This window comes from Vigna angularis, chromosome 8, assembly GCF_016808095.1.
Source record: "Vigna angularis cultivar LongXiaoDou No.4 chromosome 8, ASM1680809v1, whole genome shotgun sequence".
NCBI lineage: Eukaryota > Viridiplantae > Streptophyta > Magnoliopsida > Fabales > Fabaceae > Vigna > Vigna angularis.
Genome location: NC_068977.1, coordinates 23,295,375 through 23,317,600, shown reverse-complemented (window position 1 = coordinate 23,317,600; position 22,226 = coordinate 23,295,375). Strand labels below are relative to the sequence as shown.

Here is a 22,226-nt window from a genome sequence, read left to right as displayed (position 1 = left end):
TTTCCTGCATCCAGATTATCTGCCATCTGTAGATAAATTCAAGATATAAGACAGAGAGATAGAGAGAATCTTAGTGAATATTGGGAAAGATTCAAGAAACTATGTTCTTCATGCCCTCAACTCCAAATGGAAGATATTATTCTAAGCTTTTATGAAGGCTTAAGTCCTACCGATAGGTAATGGGAAGATGCTGCAAGCGGAGGATCTTTCTTAGATAGGTCACCAGAAGATGGTATAGATCTAATAGAACGAAAGGCAGTAGACAATCAACAGTATGGCACAAGAGAAAATTCAGTAACTTTGTTGAAGGGAGTGCATGAAATTGATAATGGTGCAGTTGATGGAAAGAGGATAGATGAAAGATTGAATAAGCTAGAAAGCAAACTCGACGAGATTGCAAGTTTGTTTAAAACCTTAACTCCACAAATTGTTAAGAAGTGTGGAATTTGCATTTCAACTAACCATTATACTGATGAATGTCCTAGCTTGGTGGAGACCACTGTGGAAAACCCATCTCAAGCTTTCGCTACAAACATGATTGGAGGAAATAGACCATACCAGAATTATCATGATTCGTCCTCCAATAGATATCAGCAGAACAGACAACCTTATGTTCCACCTCAACAAAGGCAACAATCTCAGCCTGAAATATCAATGCAAGATTTCATGAAAACAATAGTTGAGCAAAATTCAGAAATAAAGAAATCAATTGCAGAGTTGACTCAGAGGGTGGATAAGTTAGAGGCTAAGGAATCCAACAAACTGCCTACACAAACAGTGATCAACCTGAGAAATGTAAATGCTAATACTTTAAGAACGGGTAAGCAGGTAGAAGGCCCTAAAGGAGCCCTAGAGGATGAAGATAAAGAGAAAGAAGAAGCACAAATTGATGACAATGGAGGATCAAGTGAGCCATCACCTCAATCTACAACTGAAAAATCCAGGTTAGTATCTTCTAACTCTTCTACAAATTCTTCTTCATCTTATTCTCTGTAACGCCCCGGCAACTCACAGGGACCGTTGACTGCCCCCACAGACCACCACCAGGCTTTCCAGTGTGCTTTGTCCTCACTCGCACACTTTCTGGGAAAACTTCCCAGAAGGTCACCCATCCCAGAATTGCTCCAGGCTAAGCACGCTTAACCATGGAGTTCTTATGAGTCAGGCTACCGAAAAGCAAATGCATTTTGGTGATATGAGTAGCCAAATCAATTCCTTTAAGCTATCCTTCAACTGTATAGTCCCATACCTACACAGTCTCCAAATCCCTCTCATTCCGGTGTATGTTCGATTCATCCATGTACCCCTTCCACCCGAAGCTGCCAGGAGCCGCTCCTTGTCTGTGCCCCCTGCACCATGCCTCTTGCACCGGCGTCACTCCCCGCCCTCGTCTCCGTGCCCGGGTGTCACATGCCCACCAGCTTATACTCTGGTTCGTCCTCGAACCACACCGTACTGGGAGAGGCTAGGCTCTGATACCATCTGTAACGCCCCGGCAACTCACAGGGACCGTTGACTGCCCCCACAGACCACCACCAGGCTTTCCAGTGTGCTTTGTCCTCACTCGCACACTTTCTGGGAAAACTTCCCAGAAGGTCACCCATCCCAGAATTGCTCCAGGCTAAGCACGCTTAACCATGGAGTTCTTATGAGTCAGGCTACCGAAAAGCAAATGCATTTTGGTGATATGAGTAGCCAAATCAATTCCTTTAAGCTATCCTTCAACTGTATAGTCCCATACCTACACAGTCTCCAAATCCCTCTCATTCCGGTGTATGTTCGATTCATCCATGTACCCCTTCCACCCGAAGCTGCCAGGAGCCGCTCCTTGTCTGTGCCCCCTGCACCATGCCTCTTGCACCGGCGTCACTCCCCGCCCTCGTCTCCGTGCCCGGGTGTCACATTCTCCACCTCCTCCATATCCAAATCGGTTAAAACCGAGAAATAAAAAAATGGAGAAATTAGACCAAGAGATTTTAAATACTTTCAAGAAGGTAGAGATCAACATTCCTTTGCTTGATGTTGTTAAACAAATCCCCAAGTACGCCAAGTTTTTGAAAGAACTTTGCACAAATAAAAGGCGTATTAGGGATAATGAGATTGTGAATTTGGGAAGAAATGTGTCAAGCTTGGTTAAGAAACACATTGAACTACCACAAAAATGCAAAGATCCAGGTATGTTTTCTGTTCCTTGTACTATTGGAAATTTAAAGTTTGACAATGCCATGCTAGATTTAGGGGCTTCCATTAATGTAATGCCTTTATCAATGTTTACTTTTCTATCTTTGGGACCTCTTAAGACTACTGGTGTGGTCATTCAACTGGCCAACCGTAGCACAATTAACCCTGCAGGTGTGCTTGAGGATGTCCTTGTCCGAGTAGACAAGCTAATTTTTCCTGCCGATTTCTACATCTTGGATATGAAGGATGAAGATGGAATCAAGTCATCAACTATTATCTTGGGAAGACCTTTCATGATGACAGCACAAACCAAGATAGATGTGTGTCAACACTCAATTTCGTCCGGATTGACTAAATAATTTGTTTTGTTGTTTTCTCCTCATAAAGGGAAAAATTAAAAAAAAAATGAAAGTATATAATAATAAAAAATTTTTTTAAAAAAAAAAAGGAAACAAAAAAAATAATAAATAAAAAAGGGATGGAGCGTTCGTCCTCCCTTTGAGGGCGTTCGGTTTTTGCCACTGTAGCTGTGACCGTTCGTCCTCAACCCTGAGTCTTTGGCACGTTCGGCATTCCGCAGCCTTGAGCGTTCGGTCGTTGGTAGGCTTCCAACCGTTCGTCTTTCACTTTTCCCGTTCGTTTCCATCCAATGCATAAAACCGATCATCCCCTACCTTGCATCTCAAGGACGTTCGCCCTTAAACGTTCGGCCAGTGTTCAAGCTTGCAACCGTTCGACCTCTTTGATCAAGCGTTCGTCCTCTGCCGTTCGTCATTCCCTACTGTTGCTGCGACCGTCCGTTCTCACCTATTCTCACCTTCAACCGTTCGTCCTCAAGCGTTCATGATTTGACCGATCGTCCATTCAGACCTTTAGGACGTTCGGTCATGCAGAGGGTAAACCGTTCGGTCATAGAGTTTTAATGAACGTTCGGTCCTGGTGTTGCTACTCTCTTTTGAACGCTCGTTCATCCGTGATCAGCCTTCAGCAATTCTCATTGACGTTCGGTCATGCCGGGAGTCAACCGCTCGTCCTCAGACGTTCGACAATTCTCACTCTTAGGTGTTCCGTCGTTCAACCATTCAGCCTCTCAGGTAGCGAACGTTCGGTTTTGAATTGTTTTATTCTCGGTTGAACGTTCGGTCTTTATTCTCAAGCGAACGTTCGGCCTTTTTGTTGTTGAACGTTCGCTCTTGATGTATTTGTTATTGAACGTTCGGTCTTGGTGTTTTGAACGATCGGCTTTGTTTGGTTTATTCTTAGTTGAACGTTCGGTCTTGTGTTGTTTAACGTTCGGTCTTGTGTTTCTTTAACATCCGATCTGAGCGTTCGACCTACAGTGTGAACATTTGGTTACAGCGTTCGGTCATGTAATTTGGACGAACGTCCGTTTGTATTGACCGAACGTCCAAAAGTGGTGGCTGCACTTTAAAAAATGGTCTGAACTTTCCACCGAGGATTCCCACCTTCGACTGCCGCTATCCGCCATTAACTGTCTGAAAAGCTACTACCAGTATGGGTTTCTGCAAAAAGAGAATATTTTTGGCTGGCTTTCACTTTTGAATTTTAATTTGGAGAGAGGTAGATGCATGGCTTGGGAGCAGACACGACTGAAAGCATGGGGAGCAACACGCTGGCAGCATCATGGGCAACTCCATATTCACGGCCTTGCTGGAAGGGAAGCACATCAGCACGGCAGAGCAATGATTGGAAGCACATGGTGAATCAAACATGCGGCCATTCTGAAAAATCACCTACAGTATGGGCTCTGGAAATTAAAAGGAAGTAGAGAATATTCCTGGCTAACACTTCCACTTGTCTTCCACGTGCGCCCACATGGAACCTCTGCTGATTCCGTCTATCTGAAACGCGTGCAACGCCCTGCCTCCCGCTCACCTGGGGCCCCCATTTACCTTCAGCATCATGACCTTATTCAAAAAAAAAAGGAAGAAAAAGAAAAAAAAGGGATTCTCCAGCAAGGTCATGAGGCCCGCACTCTGGACCTCTCCGGAATCATCTTCAAGACCTGAAAAAGAAACTGCCTGGAGGGGATCTTCATTTTTCAAGAACCCAGACTCCACTGACCCGGGGAGGATCATCATTCGCATACAGCCCAGATCATCACCACCCCTGCATATCCATCTCGAACAGCCACTGTCACAGCCACCCTAGAACACCTCATAACTACACCACCATCACCACCACGAGTCCCCACCGTATCCAACTCCACTATCTCCACTTCTCATCATCACTCACCTTTGTCTCCCACTCACCTTCAACTCCCATGGCCATCAACCTAAAAACTCCATTGCCTGCAACCATCATGCAGAGGCATTGACCACATTACTGAACACCATGGCCTTCACCTCACCACCGCAAGCCACCGTGAAGCTTCTATCACGCACCACCACGTTAAAACTCTGCATGCAGTAGTCTCCATCGCAGCCTCATCCACCGCCACACAAACTCACCATTTCCTCCTCTTCATTTTTTTTATTATCACTAACACCCACCACCAGCCCACCATATTCATCCCTACCCTTCGGCCATCACTTTCATCTCCAACATTGTTCCACCACTGGACCTATAATTAACCCTTATACATTATCATCTCCATCCATATTCACCCATTGTCACAGCCAACCTCAAACGCCTCGTAACTACACGACCATTACTCACTACGCCGATCATCCTCACCAAACCAAACTCAACCTCCAACATCATCATCTTCATCCATCAGATCCAACACCCATAGCCAGCCTCATCACCTTCATTTCCAATACCCCTCACGACCATCTTTCTTCATCCTTATACCATTTCACGGCAGCATCTTAATCTTCATCCATTTCCAATCACCAACACCCACAACCAGCCCTCCTTTTTCATCCTCATTTCCAGTAACTATTCTCACCCAGTCATCACTTTCACGGCCTGCGCCCATCACCATATCCAACATCTTAACCTCACAGCCAACGTCCACATCTTCATTCACCAGAGAGAGAAAACCACTAGAGAGGCTACGGGAAGGAGAATGCCATAGAAAGAGGAAGGAACCGAAGTGGAAAGGAGGGACCCGAAGCGAGTAACTCTGAGTGTTGCGAAGAAGCCGCAAACGGAGAGAAGGAAGAAAGGAAGATTACAGGGAGGGCAAAGAGAAAGCTACTGGAAAGAGCAAGGGCACTTGAAGGAGGCTACGGAGAGCGGAAGAAATTAAAGGAAGCTTCAAGAGGTGTGTATTTAAATTGCGAATTGTATTCATTGTTGAAATGCATCTCTGAGGTACGTAAAACTATCTAGCTATGATATGGGACTGCACGTCAAAGATTATCTCGTATGTTGATTGTGAATTATAATGTTGCACTGAGTTCATATTATCTTTCCCATGCCCATTATTCAATCTGAATTTCGAAGATTCATGCATAATCCACCAATTCATGGTTTCATCTTTCTATCAATCAACCATATCCATACTCATGCATCCGGCAACCCTTAACACAAACCAAATCACCCAGCCACCTTACGCCATTATCACTGAGACCACTGGTTCATTACCGTTACCTCCCACCATACACCAACCGGGAAACCTGATACATCCGGCAATCCTTCAATCACCACCTCTGACCACCACCAGGAATCCATCTTTGAGTCACAGCCGCACTATCACCTTGCTTCACTACTCCCAGCTAAACTTCTCTTCCTCTCAAATCGCACCCCCATCTTCATCATATTCCCATCTAACCCAACACTACAGTGGCAGTCACTGTAAGCCACCATCGAAACTACTTTCGTCACTGTGACCTGCAGCAACAGCACCTCCACAACCAATGTAACGGTCACCTCCCCAAGCTCTTCTCCATCTTCATTGCATCATCCTCAGCCGTTTTGGTTGCCGAGGACCTCTATTCTTCTCCCCATTTTCACTGGTCATCATCAACCTCCCAACACCTTCGCGAGCCACCCATCTCCTCAACCACCGAACACTCTCATGCTTCCTTAAGCACCAAAACCCGCAGCCAAACCCATACCATCCGTGAAACTCCTTATCACCATCTTTCCTCCTAGCCAATATCATCATCTTCACCGTCACCTCTCACTAACAACACAACCTTATTTCCATCTTCAACCTCACTGCCATCATTTTTCAGCCGCCACTGTCATCCAAGTCACCGCCGCACTATCACCTTGCCTCTCTACTCCCAGCCAATATACTCTCCAACCCCTCTGCTCCTCTCATCCGGAACCATTCCAACCATTTCTTTTCCACAACTCACTCACCGCTTCCATTACATCTTCCCATCACCATCCTTATTCTCTCGAAATATCATCATCTTCACATCGTCTTCATCTTGCTGTTCATTCATCTGGAACATCTGGTGACCACGGATAGAGGAAGGCACTGGCTCTCCCGCGACGCCCTTCCAGCCACCTTTTCCTTCCGCTACCACTTTTCACATGACCAGGGAACCAAGCTTTCAAGCCTCCCTTCATCTCCAACGCTCAACGCTACTAGAAACACACATCATATCCAACATCCATCTCTTCATCCCTACGACCACTGCTGCTAGTAAATGCCCATCCTCTATATTCACTCACTACCATAGCCATCTTGACACGGCCAAATACCCATCCTCCATATTCACACTCGCGGTCCATAAATAAACGCACGTTATTTGGCCTTTATCGAGCGTGCGTCACCATTTTCCCACATCTTCCAAACGAACGCTCGCCCATAACGAGCGTTCGTCATCAATTTCCTCATCTTCCCAGCGAACGCTCGTCAGAACGAGCGTTCCTCACCATTTTCTCTCATCTTCACGAACGAACGCTCGTCCATAACGAGCGTTCGTCGTCAATTTCCCACATCTTCCCAACGAACGCTCGCCCATAACGAGCGTTCGTCGTCAATTTCCCACATCTTCCAAACGAACGCTCGCCCATAACGAGCGTTCGTCATCAATTTCCTCATCTTCCCAGCGAACGCTCGTCAGAACGAGCGTTCCTCATCATTTCCCACATCTTCCCAACGAACGCTCGCCCATAACGAGCGTTCGTCATCAATTTGCCACATCTTCCCAACGAACGCTCGTCCATAACGAACGTTCGTCATACTGCCTCATGTTCTCAACGTCCGTTCATCATCTTCAAAAATGAACGCTCGTCATTTAGCCTCCTTTCCCAGCGTCCGCCCGTTATCTCCACCAGCGAACGCTCATTATACAAGCTCCCTTTCTCAACATACAACGTCAACCTTCCCCACGAGCGTTCGTCTTCTCAACAGACGCTCGTCCACAATGGATCTCCTACCTTCCACACGAACGTTCGTCTTCTCAATAGACGTTCGTCCCCATTGGAACGTCAGCCTTCCCCCACGAGCGCTCGTCTTCCCAATGGACGTTCGTCCTCAGCGGATCCTTTTTTATGAACGTTCGTCTTCCCTAACGAACGTTCGTCCTTGTACAGTAACCATCACCCCTTTATTTTATTTGTATATAGTAGGCTTATTTGTATTGTTTTGTATAAAAATTATAAAAATTGTAAATAATAAAAAATATATATAAAACGTTAAAAAACATTTAATGTAATAAAAGCCGTGTGAGTGCTCGTGCGATCGTACGCATCAGCCTAGTACTCATTACGCAAAACAATAAAAAGAGAAAGCCGTGTGAGTGCTCGTGCGATCGTACGCATCAGCCTAGTACTCATTACGCAAAACAATAAAAAGAGAAAGCCGTGTGAGTGCTCGTGCGATCGTACGCATCAGCCTAGTACTCATTACGCAAAACAATAAAAAGAGAAAGCCGTGTGAGTGCTCGTGCGATCGTACGCATCAGCCTAGTACTCATTACGCAAAACAATAAAGAGAGAAAGCCGTGTGAGTGCTCGTGCGATCGTACGCATCAGCCTAGTACTCATTACGCAAAACAATAAAAAGAGAAAGCCGTGTGAGTGCTCGTGCGATCGTACGCATCAACCTAGTACTCATTACGCAAAAAATATAAACATTACAACAAAAATACCAAAAACATATAAAAATCCTCAAAAGCCAAAAACATCAACATTTTCAAAACAACGATCAATATCGCCTTGCCAGAACTACGTGATCCTTGATTCTCCATCAAAAGTGGAGATACGTAGGAGCAAGGCCAGTCCTTGTCAGGCTCATTCTCCCAAAAATCCAAATCATTTTCCAAACAAATTCTCAAACAATTTTCAAACAAGTTTCTCAAGCAGTTTCTAAAAGAACTACGTAACCCTGATTTCTCATTCTGCATGAGAATACGTAGGAGCAAGGTCAATCCTTGTCAGGCCCAAAAAGCTAAAAAATATATTGTTTGTTTTCTTTAGCGTTTTATTTAAAGGGGAAGTTAAATACTTTGAAAACCACATCCACATTCGCACATTTAGTTAAAGGTACTGCCTTAAGGCAGGCGTTGTAGGGTGCTAATACCTTCCCTACACGTAACCGACTCCCGAACCAAGAATCTGGTTCAATTTGACCATGCCTTATCATTTTATGGTTTTTCCGTAGTTTTCCAGAATAAACTATGGTGGCGACTCCAAAATCTCTTTTCAATATTTTCTTAATTCTTTTTATTGGATCGTCGTCCCGTCGCGATTCCGGTTGCGACAGATGGCGACTTCACTGGGGATCCCAGAGAGTCAGGCCATTTAATTAGATGTGCGAATTTAATGTGATTTTTTTTTCTTTGTGTTTTTCTTCCCTTTCTTTTTCTTTATCTTTGTTTGATATTTGTCATAATTGTATATGTGTTTGTTTTGATTACATTGAACCCTAGGATAGAAAACATGTCATATCTGCCTGGGAATCTTCTGGTTGTTTTGCAGGTGAGGGTTTGGGGGTGTACGATTGCATTCTCCCTTCACACACACACAATATGCATATCATGAGTGGGGCCCTATACCCGGGTCTGAGCGCAACTTAGAAATAGAGGGGTTGTGTAGCGGTGTCACTCTGGGATGTACTTCCTGTTTGGCTATCGTGAGAACCCCAGCCAGAGTCTGTTCTTTTCATTTGTGTCTCCACACCTAGTTGATTACTCTGACTGTTGTGGAGAAACAGTGAAAAGAGCCATAGCTCTGGTGGGCCTGATTTAAGTATTAGGAAGCTATCCTTGTGAGTGCATATATTTGGCCTTAGAACTTTTGTCGTCCAACCTTTAATAAGGCACAAAAGGGAGAAATGTGTATTCTTATAACCCTCATGTTTGCTTAATAAAAAATCACGCACCGCGTACATATCATCATATCTCTTTATCTTTTTTTCTTTCTTTCTTTTGCTTTTTCCTTTTTCTTCGCTCATTGTTTTTCTTCATAGTCTTGTCACATTTTGTGAATTCTAGTCAAAAATTATAAAGTTTTGATTAAGGCCCTTAAGCTAAAAATGGAAATTAACATGGAATTTGAGTCAAGGGGTATAAGAATTTGGTGAGTTTGTCAGAGGGGAAGAATTTGGGAAAATATTAAATGCAAGTCTTGAGGCCAAAGCTCTATACAACTAAATCGGGCAATATACCCATGTCCCGTCCTGGTTGAAGTTTATGGGACCCTTAATCGTTGTTAGGAACTTAAAGAGGGAAAGATGTTATGTTGTCTACCAGTGGTGTATTTGTGGTTCATTTCCCGTGAGACTGGAGACGCCTTAAAATTCCCTGTACCTCATGGACGAATTTTTGTAGTATGTAATCGATTACGAGGACATTGTAAACGATTACCCGAGAGAAAATTGGATTTTGTACAAAAAGTCCATCACAGGTACTCAGTCAGGTGAACATGGGTCACCATTGGAAAAAGAAGTGACTTTTAGGCACTTTTGCGCTTGTCTTAGGCTGTTCCTTGTGAACCACATGTGAAAAGAGTAAATGAATGGGCGCAACTTTGTGTAAGTTTAAAGGAAGAACAAGTTAAATGGTGTGTCCCTTGGGAGCATAGATCGCAGATTACATATCATTGCGGGAGGTATCCTAATGTACCCCTCATGGGTATTAGGTGTTGTATTAATTGCAATCCTGTGTTAGCGCAAAAAAAAAATAATTTGAGTATCCTGAGAGGATCGCTAACACCTGCATCTCTCGCCACATTGCAGATCATATGGGGAATGAATCTTCGCTGAAATGTTCCATCAAGTTAAAGACAATTGAGGGCAATGTTGTTCGCTTCAATGAAAGGCCCAGGATCATGAACTGTTAATGAAAGTTTCCCTTAGCCAATGAATCACAGAAAGGGTTAAGACAATCAAGTTATAATTAATTTCCCTTACCCAAATTGCGAAAAGAAATTTCAAAATGATGAGCAGTGGATAGAAGCAGCAATGACAAAACTAGAGAAGGAATGTTTTCATTTAGCTAAGAGGGAACATAAAGTGTTACTGAAGTTTTAGAAATTGTTTTGCTTGGCTGGACCGTGAGCAGTGTAAGCTGCAGAATCCTTCTTAAGTCTCACTGAAAATTTTACATTTTCATTTATGAAGTAATATTTAGAAGTATTATAATTAACTGAAAATAGTAGAAGCACTGAGATTTGAATGTACATTTGGTTTGGGTTTTGTTGAAAGTTGAATTGAATAATGAAGGTAGGAGAGTTTGTTGAGAGTTATCTCATATATAATAGAATGCAGAGCAGATTATAATTAGTGCAGCTCTCTGCAAAATTAAATGACGTCACAGGGAGTAATGAGATGAAACAATGATAATATGAAAATGGGGTGGGCTACATAGGAGATAGATTGATGTAATGTAACATATTGAAAGGTATATATAGTGTTAATGTGTATGAATGGTAAGTCTGAATGGTGGTGGCTTAAACAAATTCTTCGTCCCTTGAAAAGTATAAGTTAATATATATATATATATATATATATATATATATATATATATATATATGTGTGTGTGTGTGTTAGTGTGTTTATGAATGGTAAGTCTGCATGGTGGTGGACTAAACAATTTATAGTAATTGAGCAACATCAGAATTGTATTAAAAGATGAATTTTTGTATGATCTTTTTTGTGTTTCCTTTATTTTTTTGTTGTTACCTATGTATTGTTCCTTTATTTTGGAATCAATGTCCACGGTGCTTTCTTTTTTATAAATTTTAGATATATTACAATATATGATATACTGATTTAATGAAAACTTACATAGGAGGGATTTTGTTTACGGAACACATTAGATTGAACCACTCACACTCACAATTTACAAGGCTGGAGTAGAGTAATATTCTTTCTCATTTTTCATGTGTTATTTATCTCATGGTTTGCTTGCAAATTTCTTAATTGGAAAAGTTTGCAGGGAATTTTGTGAAGTATGATATAATTTCCTTTGTGAACATTAGGTGGTGATGCATTGGAGTCTCTGGTGGTGCTGCATTCTTTTGGTATTGGATGAAGTTAATGAATTCTTGTCTTTCAATTCCCGAGAAGACATGCACCGAATATTGGAGCATGTATGGAGGAGATCAAGTGTAGACCCAAGCTCAAATTCATTATGCGCATTCTTACATTAGATTTAGCTTTGGCATTGTTTAGAGTGTTTTTAATTGCCAATGATAACTGTTAATTCTGATTGTAGTTAGTAGTGCATGGTTTGTATTGTAGAAGTGTCCAATACTTTAACAGCAGTGCCAAAACATTCCGTTAGTTTGAGTTAAAATAGTTTACTGAACTAAACTATAGTTAACTAAAAAAATACTTAGTTCAGTTCAACTATCTTTTAGTTCAGTACAGTTTTCATAAACTGATTTATAGTTAACTATAAATTTGTATAGTGCAGTGCACTATAGGGCAGTTTGCCCACCCCTAGGTATCACTTTCTATACTTGGTAGATTTTAACATATATAAAAAATCGCTATAAAAAGTATATTTTCTACTAATGTATTCTTTTTAGCATTCAATACATTTAAATTCTTAACGTTGTTCTTCATTAAATCCTATGTTATCTTCTGTTCACCAACACATAAAAGCAAACATAGTAAACAAGAGATAATTTAAAACATAAATTTTAAATAAAAAGAAAATATACTAGCAATTTAAAAGTAATTACATAGCTTCCAAATCAACATCAAATAATAAGACTCCTATAATACAAAAACCTATACTAATAACCACAAACACGACCTTTAGAGGACTGGTGTACTGGTGTATTGATTGACACCCTTAGATCTTGCACTTGTTATTGCTCCATCACTCTTGCTTTTCAAGAGCTATATTTATAATATGTTTAGGCTTCTCCCGATCCATAGAGTATACAAAGTAAATTTTATGTCTATCAAGTTTGACTTTTCTCGAGACTTTAGACAAGAACCTTCATCAACTCTTAGAATTAGTTCTTTTCATCTACTTAAATACTTAAATACAAGTGCTAGTAGAGTCAGAATGATCTTTGTCCAGTCCCTGTCATCAATACATCTCACATTATATTGACTCATTATAGCATTCTTACCCTAGGAATAACTACCACATCCTTCTATTCATATACATCTTAATTCATAGTAAGCATTACAAAGATAGTAAGCACAATCATATATCACACTTAGCTCATTCATCATATTCTCATAAAATCATAAATCATCACACCATGTCACACATATGTACTTTAATTCAATCCAAACACATCTCATAAGATAAATCACCTATTGTTTATTTCAAATCACAAGTTAAGAATTCATCATTTATTTTCTATTGCATTAGCATAACATTCAAATACTATATTTTCAATAATTACATCAAAACATCGAAAATAATTTTTCTAACCACAAGCATCTAATCCAAGATCCCTATTGTCAAAATAAAGATTCATATGTCTAGAACCAACTTTCAAAATTTCAACTCAATTCAATCGTTCATGAAGCGAGAATCGCAATTTTGGGAGCCCGACGCTAGGTAAGTGGCGCCCAAAGCTACAACCCCTAGGAAGACACTACTTTGGGAGCGCCCGATGGTCCAGAAGTGGCACACAACACCCCCAAGTAAGTGGCTATTGTCTAAGTGGTGCCCGACGACACTATCACGGTATATTAGAACAAAAAACTTCATCTTTTAGTTTTAATTGAGCAAATTGACTCTTCTTGAGCTATTTTCCACTTAATAAACTTTGAAAAGTCATAGTATCACCATATCTTAGCTAAAAAAATTGTCAATATAATAAATCAAAAGTCTCATAGAGGAGCTCACATTAACAAACATCAAAACTAAAATTCACAAGATCAAAACACCCTCTAATACCAATATAATCATATTCACCAATGTTTAAAGAAATTCTACAATACTAAACAGATTACACAATCATCACTTAATTTTATAAATAGACTTAATTAATCCTCCAACCAGCTAACTCAATTATCCAACTCAACATAGAACACATTTTTCTCACACAGCCTCTCATCACACATTAACCAAATCAATCAAGTGCCACATGCCCACTTAAAATTCAAAATTTACAAAATCGAGTCACACAAAAAATTCCCAAGTATATTCTTCATAAATCAATTACTTCAAACATGTACAATTATTACTCTAAAACATATTCCTACGTTATATTCATCATAAATAATCATCATACATATTACAATTCATCAACCCTTAACAATAATTAAATTTAAAACGAGTTTCACTTGCCTTACCGTCCTTTAACTCAATTTCTCCTTAGAGCTTTATTTCCCACATAATGCTTTAACTTCCTACACAAACAAAAATTCACCTTCAACTATTTTAAGTCACATGCATGGATCTTAGAACCATGTGAGTCTCAAAATGCTAAACTAACTCCAAAATAGTGCAAAAAATGAACTTACTTTGTTTGAGATTATGATCGCTCAGAAGTGCCTCTCCGTCGTGAATCCAATAGTGGTCTCTAACCATCAAACAAACTAGAGATGGGCTTAGAAGATGAGAAGGAAAAGAAAATTTTAGAAAATCTTTATAAAGAGATGGTGATGTTTATATAATGAACTTCAGCTATTAGAAATCTATTTATAGTTTAAACCTTTTATTATTAAAATATTTTAGTGTTATCTTTTTATAAAAATCACCATTGATCTTAAGATGATTTTAGTTTGTCATATATTAAATAAATTAAGTAATAAATTTTAAACTTTAGTTAATGTGTAAGCGTGTCAATTTTTATTAGCATATTCAAAACTATCTAAATGATCGACTTAATTTAGATAGGAACTGTTCACCGAAGTTGTATAATCCACTGTGGCTCAACATAATCACATTTTGTTAAATATTATTATATAGTGAATTTATGGTTTTTCTTTGTAATAAAATTTAAGGTGTTTCTAAATACTACTTATAATTTACTTAAATTTACTTATATTTGATAAAAACAACATGTCATCTTGTCTTGAGCTTTAGAGCTGCAAGTGAAATTCTCTTCTGATGTTTGATTAGGATCGGGAAGTTATTTCTTTTGTGTTATTCGAATAGGTTAACCTGAATTGATAAAGGACTGTCTCCTTAAGATATATGAGAAGAACTTGAGGAAGAACATTTGTAATTCAAAGTATTTATGACAAGGTCAAAGATAAAAACATGTCTTTTTGAATCTTATAATGTACCATGAAGGAGGGAACTTAAAGAACATAAAGATCATGAGCACAATTTAAGAATAATTTAGAAAATTAAATAAATTATAATTTTAGTTTAATTTTACAAAATTTTAAATTCACTGGGCGAGACAGTTTATGTTCGTTGGGCAAGAGGGTCTTGCTAGACGAAAGGTTGTATCTATAATTTTCATTTTCTGTTATTTTTATGTGTTTTGGGCTTTGGAATTTATTTTAAGGTTTCTAGGTTTTCTAAAAATTGTGTGTCTATATATAGAGGTACTAAAAAATGATGTAAACACATTTAGAGTCATATTATATGCATTTGCATTCTTTAAGAGACGATTATCTTGGTTCTTGGATTAGAACTTCTTATTAAACATTAACATCTTTATGGCGAATTTTCACTTGACATATGAATATGATAGATTATGACATTATCATCCCTATTTAATTCCACATTCTTCTTTGATTTACTTTTGATGTGCCTATTGAGGATTCAAATTCAGAAACAAACGTACTCTTTCCTGGACAAGATCCTATCATGAGTTTTTTTATTTAGTAATTTTATCTTCCATGAATACATGAAACAGTTCAAGTTTTGAGTAGTTAGATAATTGTCATCATATTTTTTTAAGCTTATTTTTATATCTTATTGTAATTTCTATTATTATTTTAAATAATTAAGGTTTTATTAAATGATTTTGGAAAGAGAAAGTATTTGTTTTTTATTTGTGGAATATTTTGTAGATAAATGGAAATGTCAGAAGATTAAAGAAGATCTCCAGGACTATAATTCAATTATAGTTCATTCAAGTACATTTTTCATACCTATTTATTTCGGCCCAATTTCCACAACGAGTTATGCCAATTAGCCTAGTGAGCTACAATCAAGTTGCCCAACAACTTTAGTTCGCCCAATGACCCTAGTTTGTCCAGCGAGTACACGTTGTAAGAATTATTAAATAGATGTGTCACAGATTAAAAAGATATCACTTTGGGAATAAGGAACTAACCCTAAGAAAGAAACACTACACATTCTAGAGGCTAGAGACTATTAAGACAGTAACAAATGTACCAAATCATACAAGTAATAAAGTGAAAAGTTCAAATCTCATTTTGTTTCAAGAGACTTGTGCAACACTCGATAACTCTCATAATTAATAACTCAATTAGACAATAAAGTTCACAAAAACACAAAAAAAAACTCTTGGTTTTAATCAAAACAGTTTTTATGCAATAGTTTTTAAAATAGAGTATTTACAATTGTCAAGACTAGATTTCATTCACTTCATTCTCATGCATTCCCGAGACTCTCAATTCTAATTTCGTGTTAAAATCAACTCACAAATATACTCAAATCCTATCACTAGAGACTTTCAACCAGTGAAAATTCATCACAGTCCAATCCCTTGGATCATTAACAAGTGAAATCATGCATTAAGTTCATAAGTCCTAAGATTACTAATGAATAAAGTTCTATCCCCAGATACAAGTTCTGTTAGGTACTTAATTTCAGTTCTAGGTTCAACAAACATTTTCCAACACCTCAAGAACTACAATCAAGCCATAGGATGTTTATGCCACAACATGCATTAAGCATAAATATCAAGTACTAACATTTAAACGAAAAAACATATGTATTAACATCGCAAAATATGTAACATTCCAAAAGTAATAGTCTTCTTACTATACTTTTTTTTTCAAATGAAACATAAATGTTACCGTACTATAAGGATCTTTAAAATACATATATAAACAAATTCATAATCTGTCATTCTTATACTTGACTATCTCATGCTATTCCTAACCATCCTCTGGAAGAACCTCTACCGGAACATCTACCTAGTCATTTGTTCACATATATAAGGTGTATATGATCATTGTAGGTGGACACCAAAACAAAACAAAATAAAATGAAAGGTAACTTTTATTTTTAAAAGTTTTATCATAATTTTTTAAAGATTTAAATATTTTTTTAGTGCCTATTTAAGATATATGTCAATTAATACCATATTGTGTCATTCATATAGACAAAATCATCTATTAAAACTTTAACATGATCTGCACTCTATTTCTGGAATACTTATGCATTGAGTCAAATACATATGCTAGTCATGCACATGTCATGAACTATTATAGTAAAATACAGCATTCACTAAACCTTCATCCATCCCAAAATCATCATGACAAGATTCATTCCTTTTTGTCCCTTAAGTCACAAATAAAATTTCATATTGATCCCACATATTGGAACCTCTTTCGAATCTCACCGCCTAAACGTCATTCTTATGAGTATGAGAACTTAATAGAGTGAGGATGACTGTACTCTCTAAACTCTTACTCAATGCAACATGTTCTATTTAATATGACATTTCTCCGTAGAAATAATCATATTAATATAATTATCATACCACTCATTCACATCAAATCATGAAAAACATTCACACATATGACATACATACTAAAATTTCAATTGGGTCTATACATTCTCACACAAGCATTTGAAAATAGAAACCATACAAAAAATGTCTCTTTTGTAAATAACTAGTTCTCATCCCTTAAGAAAACCTTCTCAAGTGTTTTGGACAAAAACTTAACTGCACATTTTACAAACTATTCATGACACTAGAAATAAAACTGTAGCTTCCAGAAATTTCTAAAAATTATTTTCTTACATTCAAATTAAAGATAATTGAGTCAAGAACACAAAGTCAAAAGAATCAACCTAATTGAAAAATTTTAGAAAAAGTTATGCACTAAACAAGCAACAAAGGTCAAAGTGGTCAATAACATAATATACAGAAACTTTACAAGAAACACTACCCTCACTACATACCTATGATTAAATATCTGACATGTCAAAATAAAGAACTATGTATCTACTATGTATCTAGGACCTGCTTTTAAAAATTTAACTTGATCCGATGATTAATAAAACAACAATCTTCATTTTACCAAGAGTATGTAGTGTAGGAAACTAGATAGCACCCAATAGTGGTGTTAAGAGCATCTCAAAACCACAATTTCCATATTTACATACAATGACTCAAACTCATTCCTCTCAAATCCCACACACGAAATATACATTATATAGCATCCAAACATGAAATCAAGACTACAAAATCCAAGCAATCACAACAAACAAGGCGAGCTTCCCTTACTACTATCATTATTATTACAAAAAATAAATTTCATTTTTAATAAATCATTTAATATGATAGCAAATTAAAATTTTAATGAAAAACACACCACCCTTTAAAATAATAATTTTCAATTACTAAATAAATTAATCATTTCTATTTATCATAATTCACTATTCTGCTTTTTAATTACGTCAAAGAAAGCATCACCTTATCAATAAAATGTGTCAAAAGGTTTAATACGAATAAATGAATTATTAAACTTTAAATCGGGTAAAGTCTTGTTTCTTTTTTTGCATAGGTCTATGTTAAAATTAAGAGTAATTCTTCGTACACCTCCACGAGTTCTGGCTACACCTCCACGTTTCCCATAATACCCTCTGCATTAAATGAAACTCAATGAATTTTGTGCACCGGTGTAAAATGTGGTTTAGGTTTAATGTCTCAATAGGTCCCTATTTTTGTTCAGAATTTGAAATAGGTCCCTATTTTTGTTCAGAATTTAAAATAGGTCCCTTTATTTTTTGGCGTCTGAATTAGGTCCTTATTTTTGTTAATTTGATGCAAATAAATCATTTCCGTCAATTTCATCAAACGGCGTTAATGAATGTGTGACGTGGCCTTACACGTGTCAATACTGTCCTTAGGCCACGTCACACATTCATTAACGCCGTTTGATGAAATTGACTGAAATGATTTATTTTCATCAAATTAACAAAAATAAGGACCCAATTCAGACGCCAAAAAATAAAAGGACCTATTTCAAATTCTGAACAAAAATAGGGACAGACATTAAACCATGTGGTTTAATAATATACGCTGCACCCTGCCACCCCCTTGCTCATTCACTCTACTTCTTCTTTGCTTCTCGTGTTGGTTTATTGTTTAGAGAGTTGTGGTTCTTCGTGTTCATGGTCCCGGTGTGTTGGTGTGGTCCTGTGTTGGTGGTCCCTAGTGGTTGAGTGGTGGGCGGATTTCGTTTCTTCATCGAAGCAAAGTTCAAGCGTTAGTGGAGCACCTTTAGTCGATATTCTAACTGCGGTTAAAGGATTGTCGATGTTCGAACGCCTGTTAAGAGTCACTGTCCTTCGAAGTATAGCTGAACTTTAATCGACGTTCAAACATCGGCGACGTTAACTGCAACGTCGGTTAAGGTCCACCACATTTCAAACGTCGGTTATGATTGTGTAGTAGTTCGAAATGCGGTTACCCTCAGTGCAGGAATGCCTGCACGACGAAATGAAACCACGAACCACTACTTACTGCCCCTGCTCGCGAGCCCCCTGAAGAAAACAACGCGCTCAGACACTGAGAGAGAGAGAGCTGCACTGAGAGAGGGAGGGAGAAACATTTAAATTATTTGGATAATATTAAAAAAGAAATTATTCATATTGGATTAATGTTTATGATGCACAAATATTATAGTATATCGGATACTACTTCTATAAAATATGTCGATAGATTTATTTTAAAAGAAATAGGATAATATACGTAATATATATATATATATATATAAATTAAAAGTGTATAATAACTTTTAAAAATATAATAAATATATGATTTTTATTAAATGAATCCAAATTAAAATAATATGTTTTAAAGTTGTTAATATATAAATTATAAATTATCATTATAATAGAAGTATTGTGTTTTATAAATTAAATACTTCATTAATAAATATTGATAAAATGTCATTGTATACAGATACATGTTGAATTCGAATACGCAACCTAATATATATATATATATATATATATATATATATATATATATATGAATATGAAGTTGTTTAATATAAAAATTATAAATGATCGTGATAACAAAAATATTATGCTTTATATATTAAATATTTTATTAATAAATATCAATAAAATGTCTTAAAATATCATATACAAATACATATGGGATACAAATACAATATGAAATATCAGAGCATCATATATTAATTATTAAACATTAGGTTAAATGGGGTCATTGGAGAAAAGAGAGTACACATTAAATGTTCTCGCTCAAGAATCCATATTTTTTGTGTATAACATACTACATTCAACTAAGACAGCAGATAAATCGTGAATTTGAAAAGGAGAAGATACAAGCATACCTTTTTCTAGTCACATTCAATACAACTGATCACATATACTGTCTGTCAATTTATTTAGGAATCTCAGATAAGCATTTCTCCAAGAACGCCAAAGTAGCATTGGCCCTACTAAGCTCCAAAATCCAGTGAAGTATCCGATCCCCATGCTCATGTATAATGCCTCATTGAAACAGCTATCTTCATCATCATTGGTTGCTTCAGCTTTTGAAAGCTTTATTATTGTTTGATCTCCATCTCCAGGACAACTTTTATTGAGTTGTTCACCACAAAGATCAATGTTTCCTTCAAAACTAGACCCATCAAAGGTTTCAAAGTGTCTTCCCCATGGAATTCTTCCTGAAAGAGAGTTCTGTGACAAGTCTAGTTTCCCCAGATCGTCAATTTCAGAAAGAGAAGAAGGAATTTTCCCACTGAAATGATTTCTTGATAAATCGATGGACTCTAGTGATCTTAAACTCCCAATCTCACAAGGAATTTCTCCTCTCAGATTATTTCTTGATAAATTCAGAGAAACTAGCCCAACCAAATATCCAATCTCCTTCGGTATTTCACCACTTAAATTATTACTTGAAATATCAATGATCTTAAGCTGTAACTCTGGATTCTTGAACACCTGTTCCACACCTTTCCACATCAAGCTTATGCTCAGGGTGTAATTTTTCCTACCATAAACGGCATACATTTCAAAATAAGTGATATACATTTCAAAATATATACGATTTCGAGTGTCACTTGTGTTGATGTTCTTTCCAGTCATTGCAGTCAAATTCTTTAAGCATGATGGAATTCCTTTTGATAACATATTTCTCGAAAGATCCAATAATTGAATGTGCTTCAAATAACAGAGTTGAATAGGAAGATGTCCAGAGAAGTGATTCCCTCGCATGCTCAAGATTATCAATTGCTGCATACTTTCTCCTATCCATGATGGTATTGGGCCATAAAACATATTTTCAGCCACATCCAACATAATTAAATTGCTGTAATTCTTCAAAGTGGAAGCTAATTCACCCGTCAGGTTATTGTTTCGTAAAACCAAGACATTCAATTTAACAAGGCTGCCCATGGACACAGGAATCTTCCCTGACAATTTATTGTTTCTTAAATCAAGAAGCAGTAACCTATCAACATATTTCCAACAGTCTGGGAGTTGTCCCTTCAATTGATTGTTTGATAAATCCAAAGTGACCATTGCATATGTGCGGTGGTCGCATAAGAATGAAAACAAATCTGAAAATTTATTGTCAGAAAGGTTCAGGTTTGAAGCTTGTAGTAAAAATTGCGGAATTTTGCCTTCAAAATTATTTGAATTCAGAAATATGGACGGTCTATTGAAAAGCTTGAATGATATATTATTAGGAATTGCACCAGTGAGATTATTCTGAGACATATTCAAATATTCAACATTTTGCAAGTTGTCCCAAAACAATTTTGGTACTGAACCCTTAAGCCGATTATCAGAAATATCCAGAGAAACTAAAGAGCGTTGAGTCTGGAGCCAACTAGGAAAGCTAGGACCCAACTTGCAAGATCTTAGTCCCAAATATATTATTTGAAAAGGAGGAACCCAGTTAGGGTCTATTTTTAGAGATAAGGAGTTATCTGACAAAGATAAGAACCTTAATTTGGAAAATTTTGAAAGATGGGATTCAGTGACATCACCCTCCAAGCAATTTCCATCCAAGTAAAAGTCCCACTACAAGAAATATGTTAATTACCGAAGGATTAATACCGACGGTCTTTTATCCTTCGATAAGGCACTGACATTACCGAAGGAATACGCCCTTCGGTAAAAGGTTCAATTGAGTGAAATGAGAATTTAGGATCTCGCTGTTCCATTCTCCCGTATTGTGAAATCTTCTCCCTCCCAAAACCTCTCGACCCTATTCTCAACGGTGGCCATTTTGTCGCAATTCCCGCTTCTTCGCGCTTCTCTCTCCTCCCCTCGCCGCCGCACACCGTCTCCCTCCTCTTCGCCAAACCCCAACACCACCCCTCCCTCCTCTACGCCAAATGCAAACCCTTCGATGACATTGACACCTCCTCTTCGCCTGGAGAGGGATTTGTCGCCCCTCCCTCCTTCGACGATGGCCCCTCAAGACGGAGGACGAGATCGCCGCAGCCTACGAGGAGCTCTACGGCCCCACCTTCAGCGGCGTTTCCGTGCTCGGGAATGACGTCTTCGAAACGGACTCCCTGGTGAAGCAGGACACGGGGTTCGGGTCAACACGAAGAAGGA

General features: G+C 37.8%; 1 protein-coding gene across 1 annotated transcript; it reads right to left on the bottom strand.

Annotated features, from left to right (window-relative positions):
* Nucleotides 1-20,003: 20,003 nt before the first annotated feature.
* Nucleotides 20,004-21,826, bottom strand: LOC108320715 (receptor-like protein EIX2). The gene is made up of 5 exons (XM_052867863.1): nt 21,758-21,826; nt 21,255-21,683; nt 20,765-21,065; nt 20,540-20,611; nt 20,004-20,428 (listed from the first exon to the last, which is right to left on the bottom strand). Exons 1-5 carry the CDS (start codon nt 21,824-21,826, stop codon nt 20,004-20,006), a joined length of 1,296 nt encoding a protein of 431 aa, XP_052723823.1.
* Nucleotides 21,827-22,226: the final 400 nt, after the last annotated feature.

Excerpts from the sequence above, each read along its gene's own strand:
- LOC108320715 (XM_052867863.1), bottom strand. The coding sequence starts at position 21,826 with ATGGAACAGCGAGATCCTAAATTCTCATTTCACTCAATTGAACCTTTT. Across the intron at positions 21,066-21,254 it reads TTCCGCAATTTTTACTACAA|ATTCCTGTGTCCATGGGCAG; the intron begins GCTTCAAACCTG and ends TTGTCAGGGAAG. Across the intron at positions 20,429-20,539 it reads TTCAAGTAATAATTTAAGTG|AGTCCATCGATTTATCAAGA; the intron begins GTGAAATACCGA and ends TAAGATCACTAG.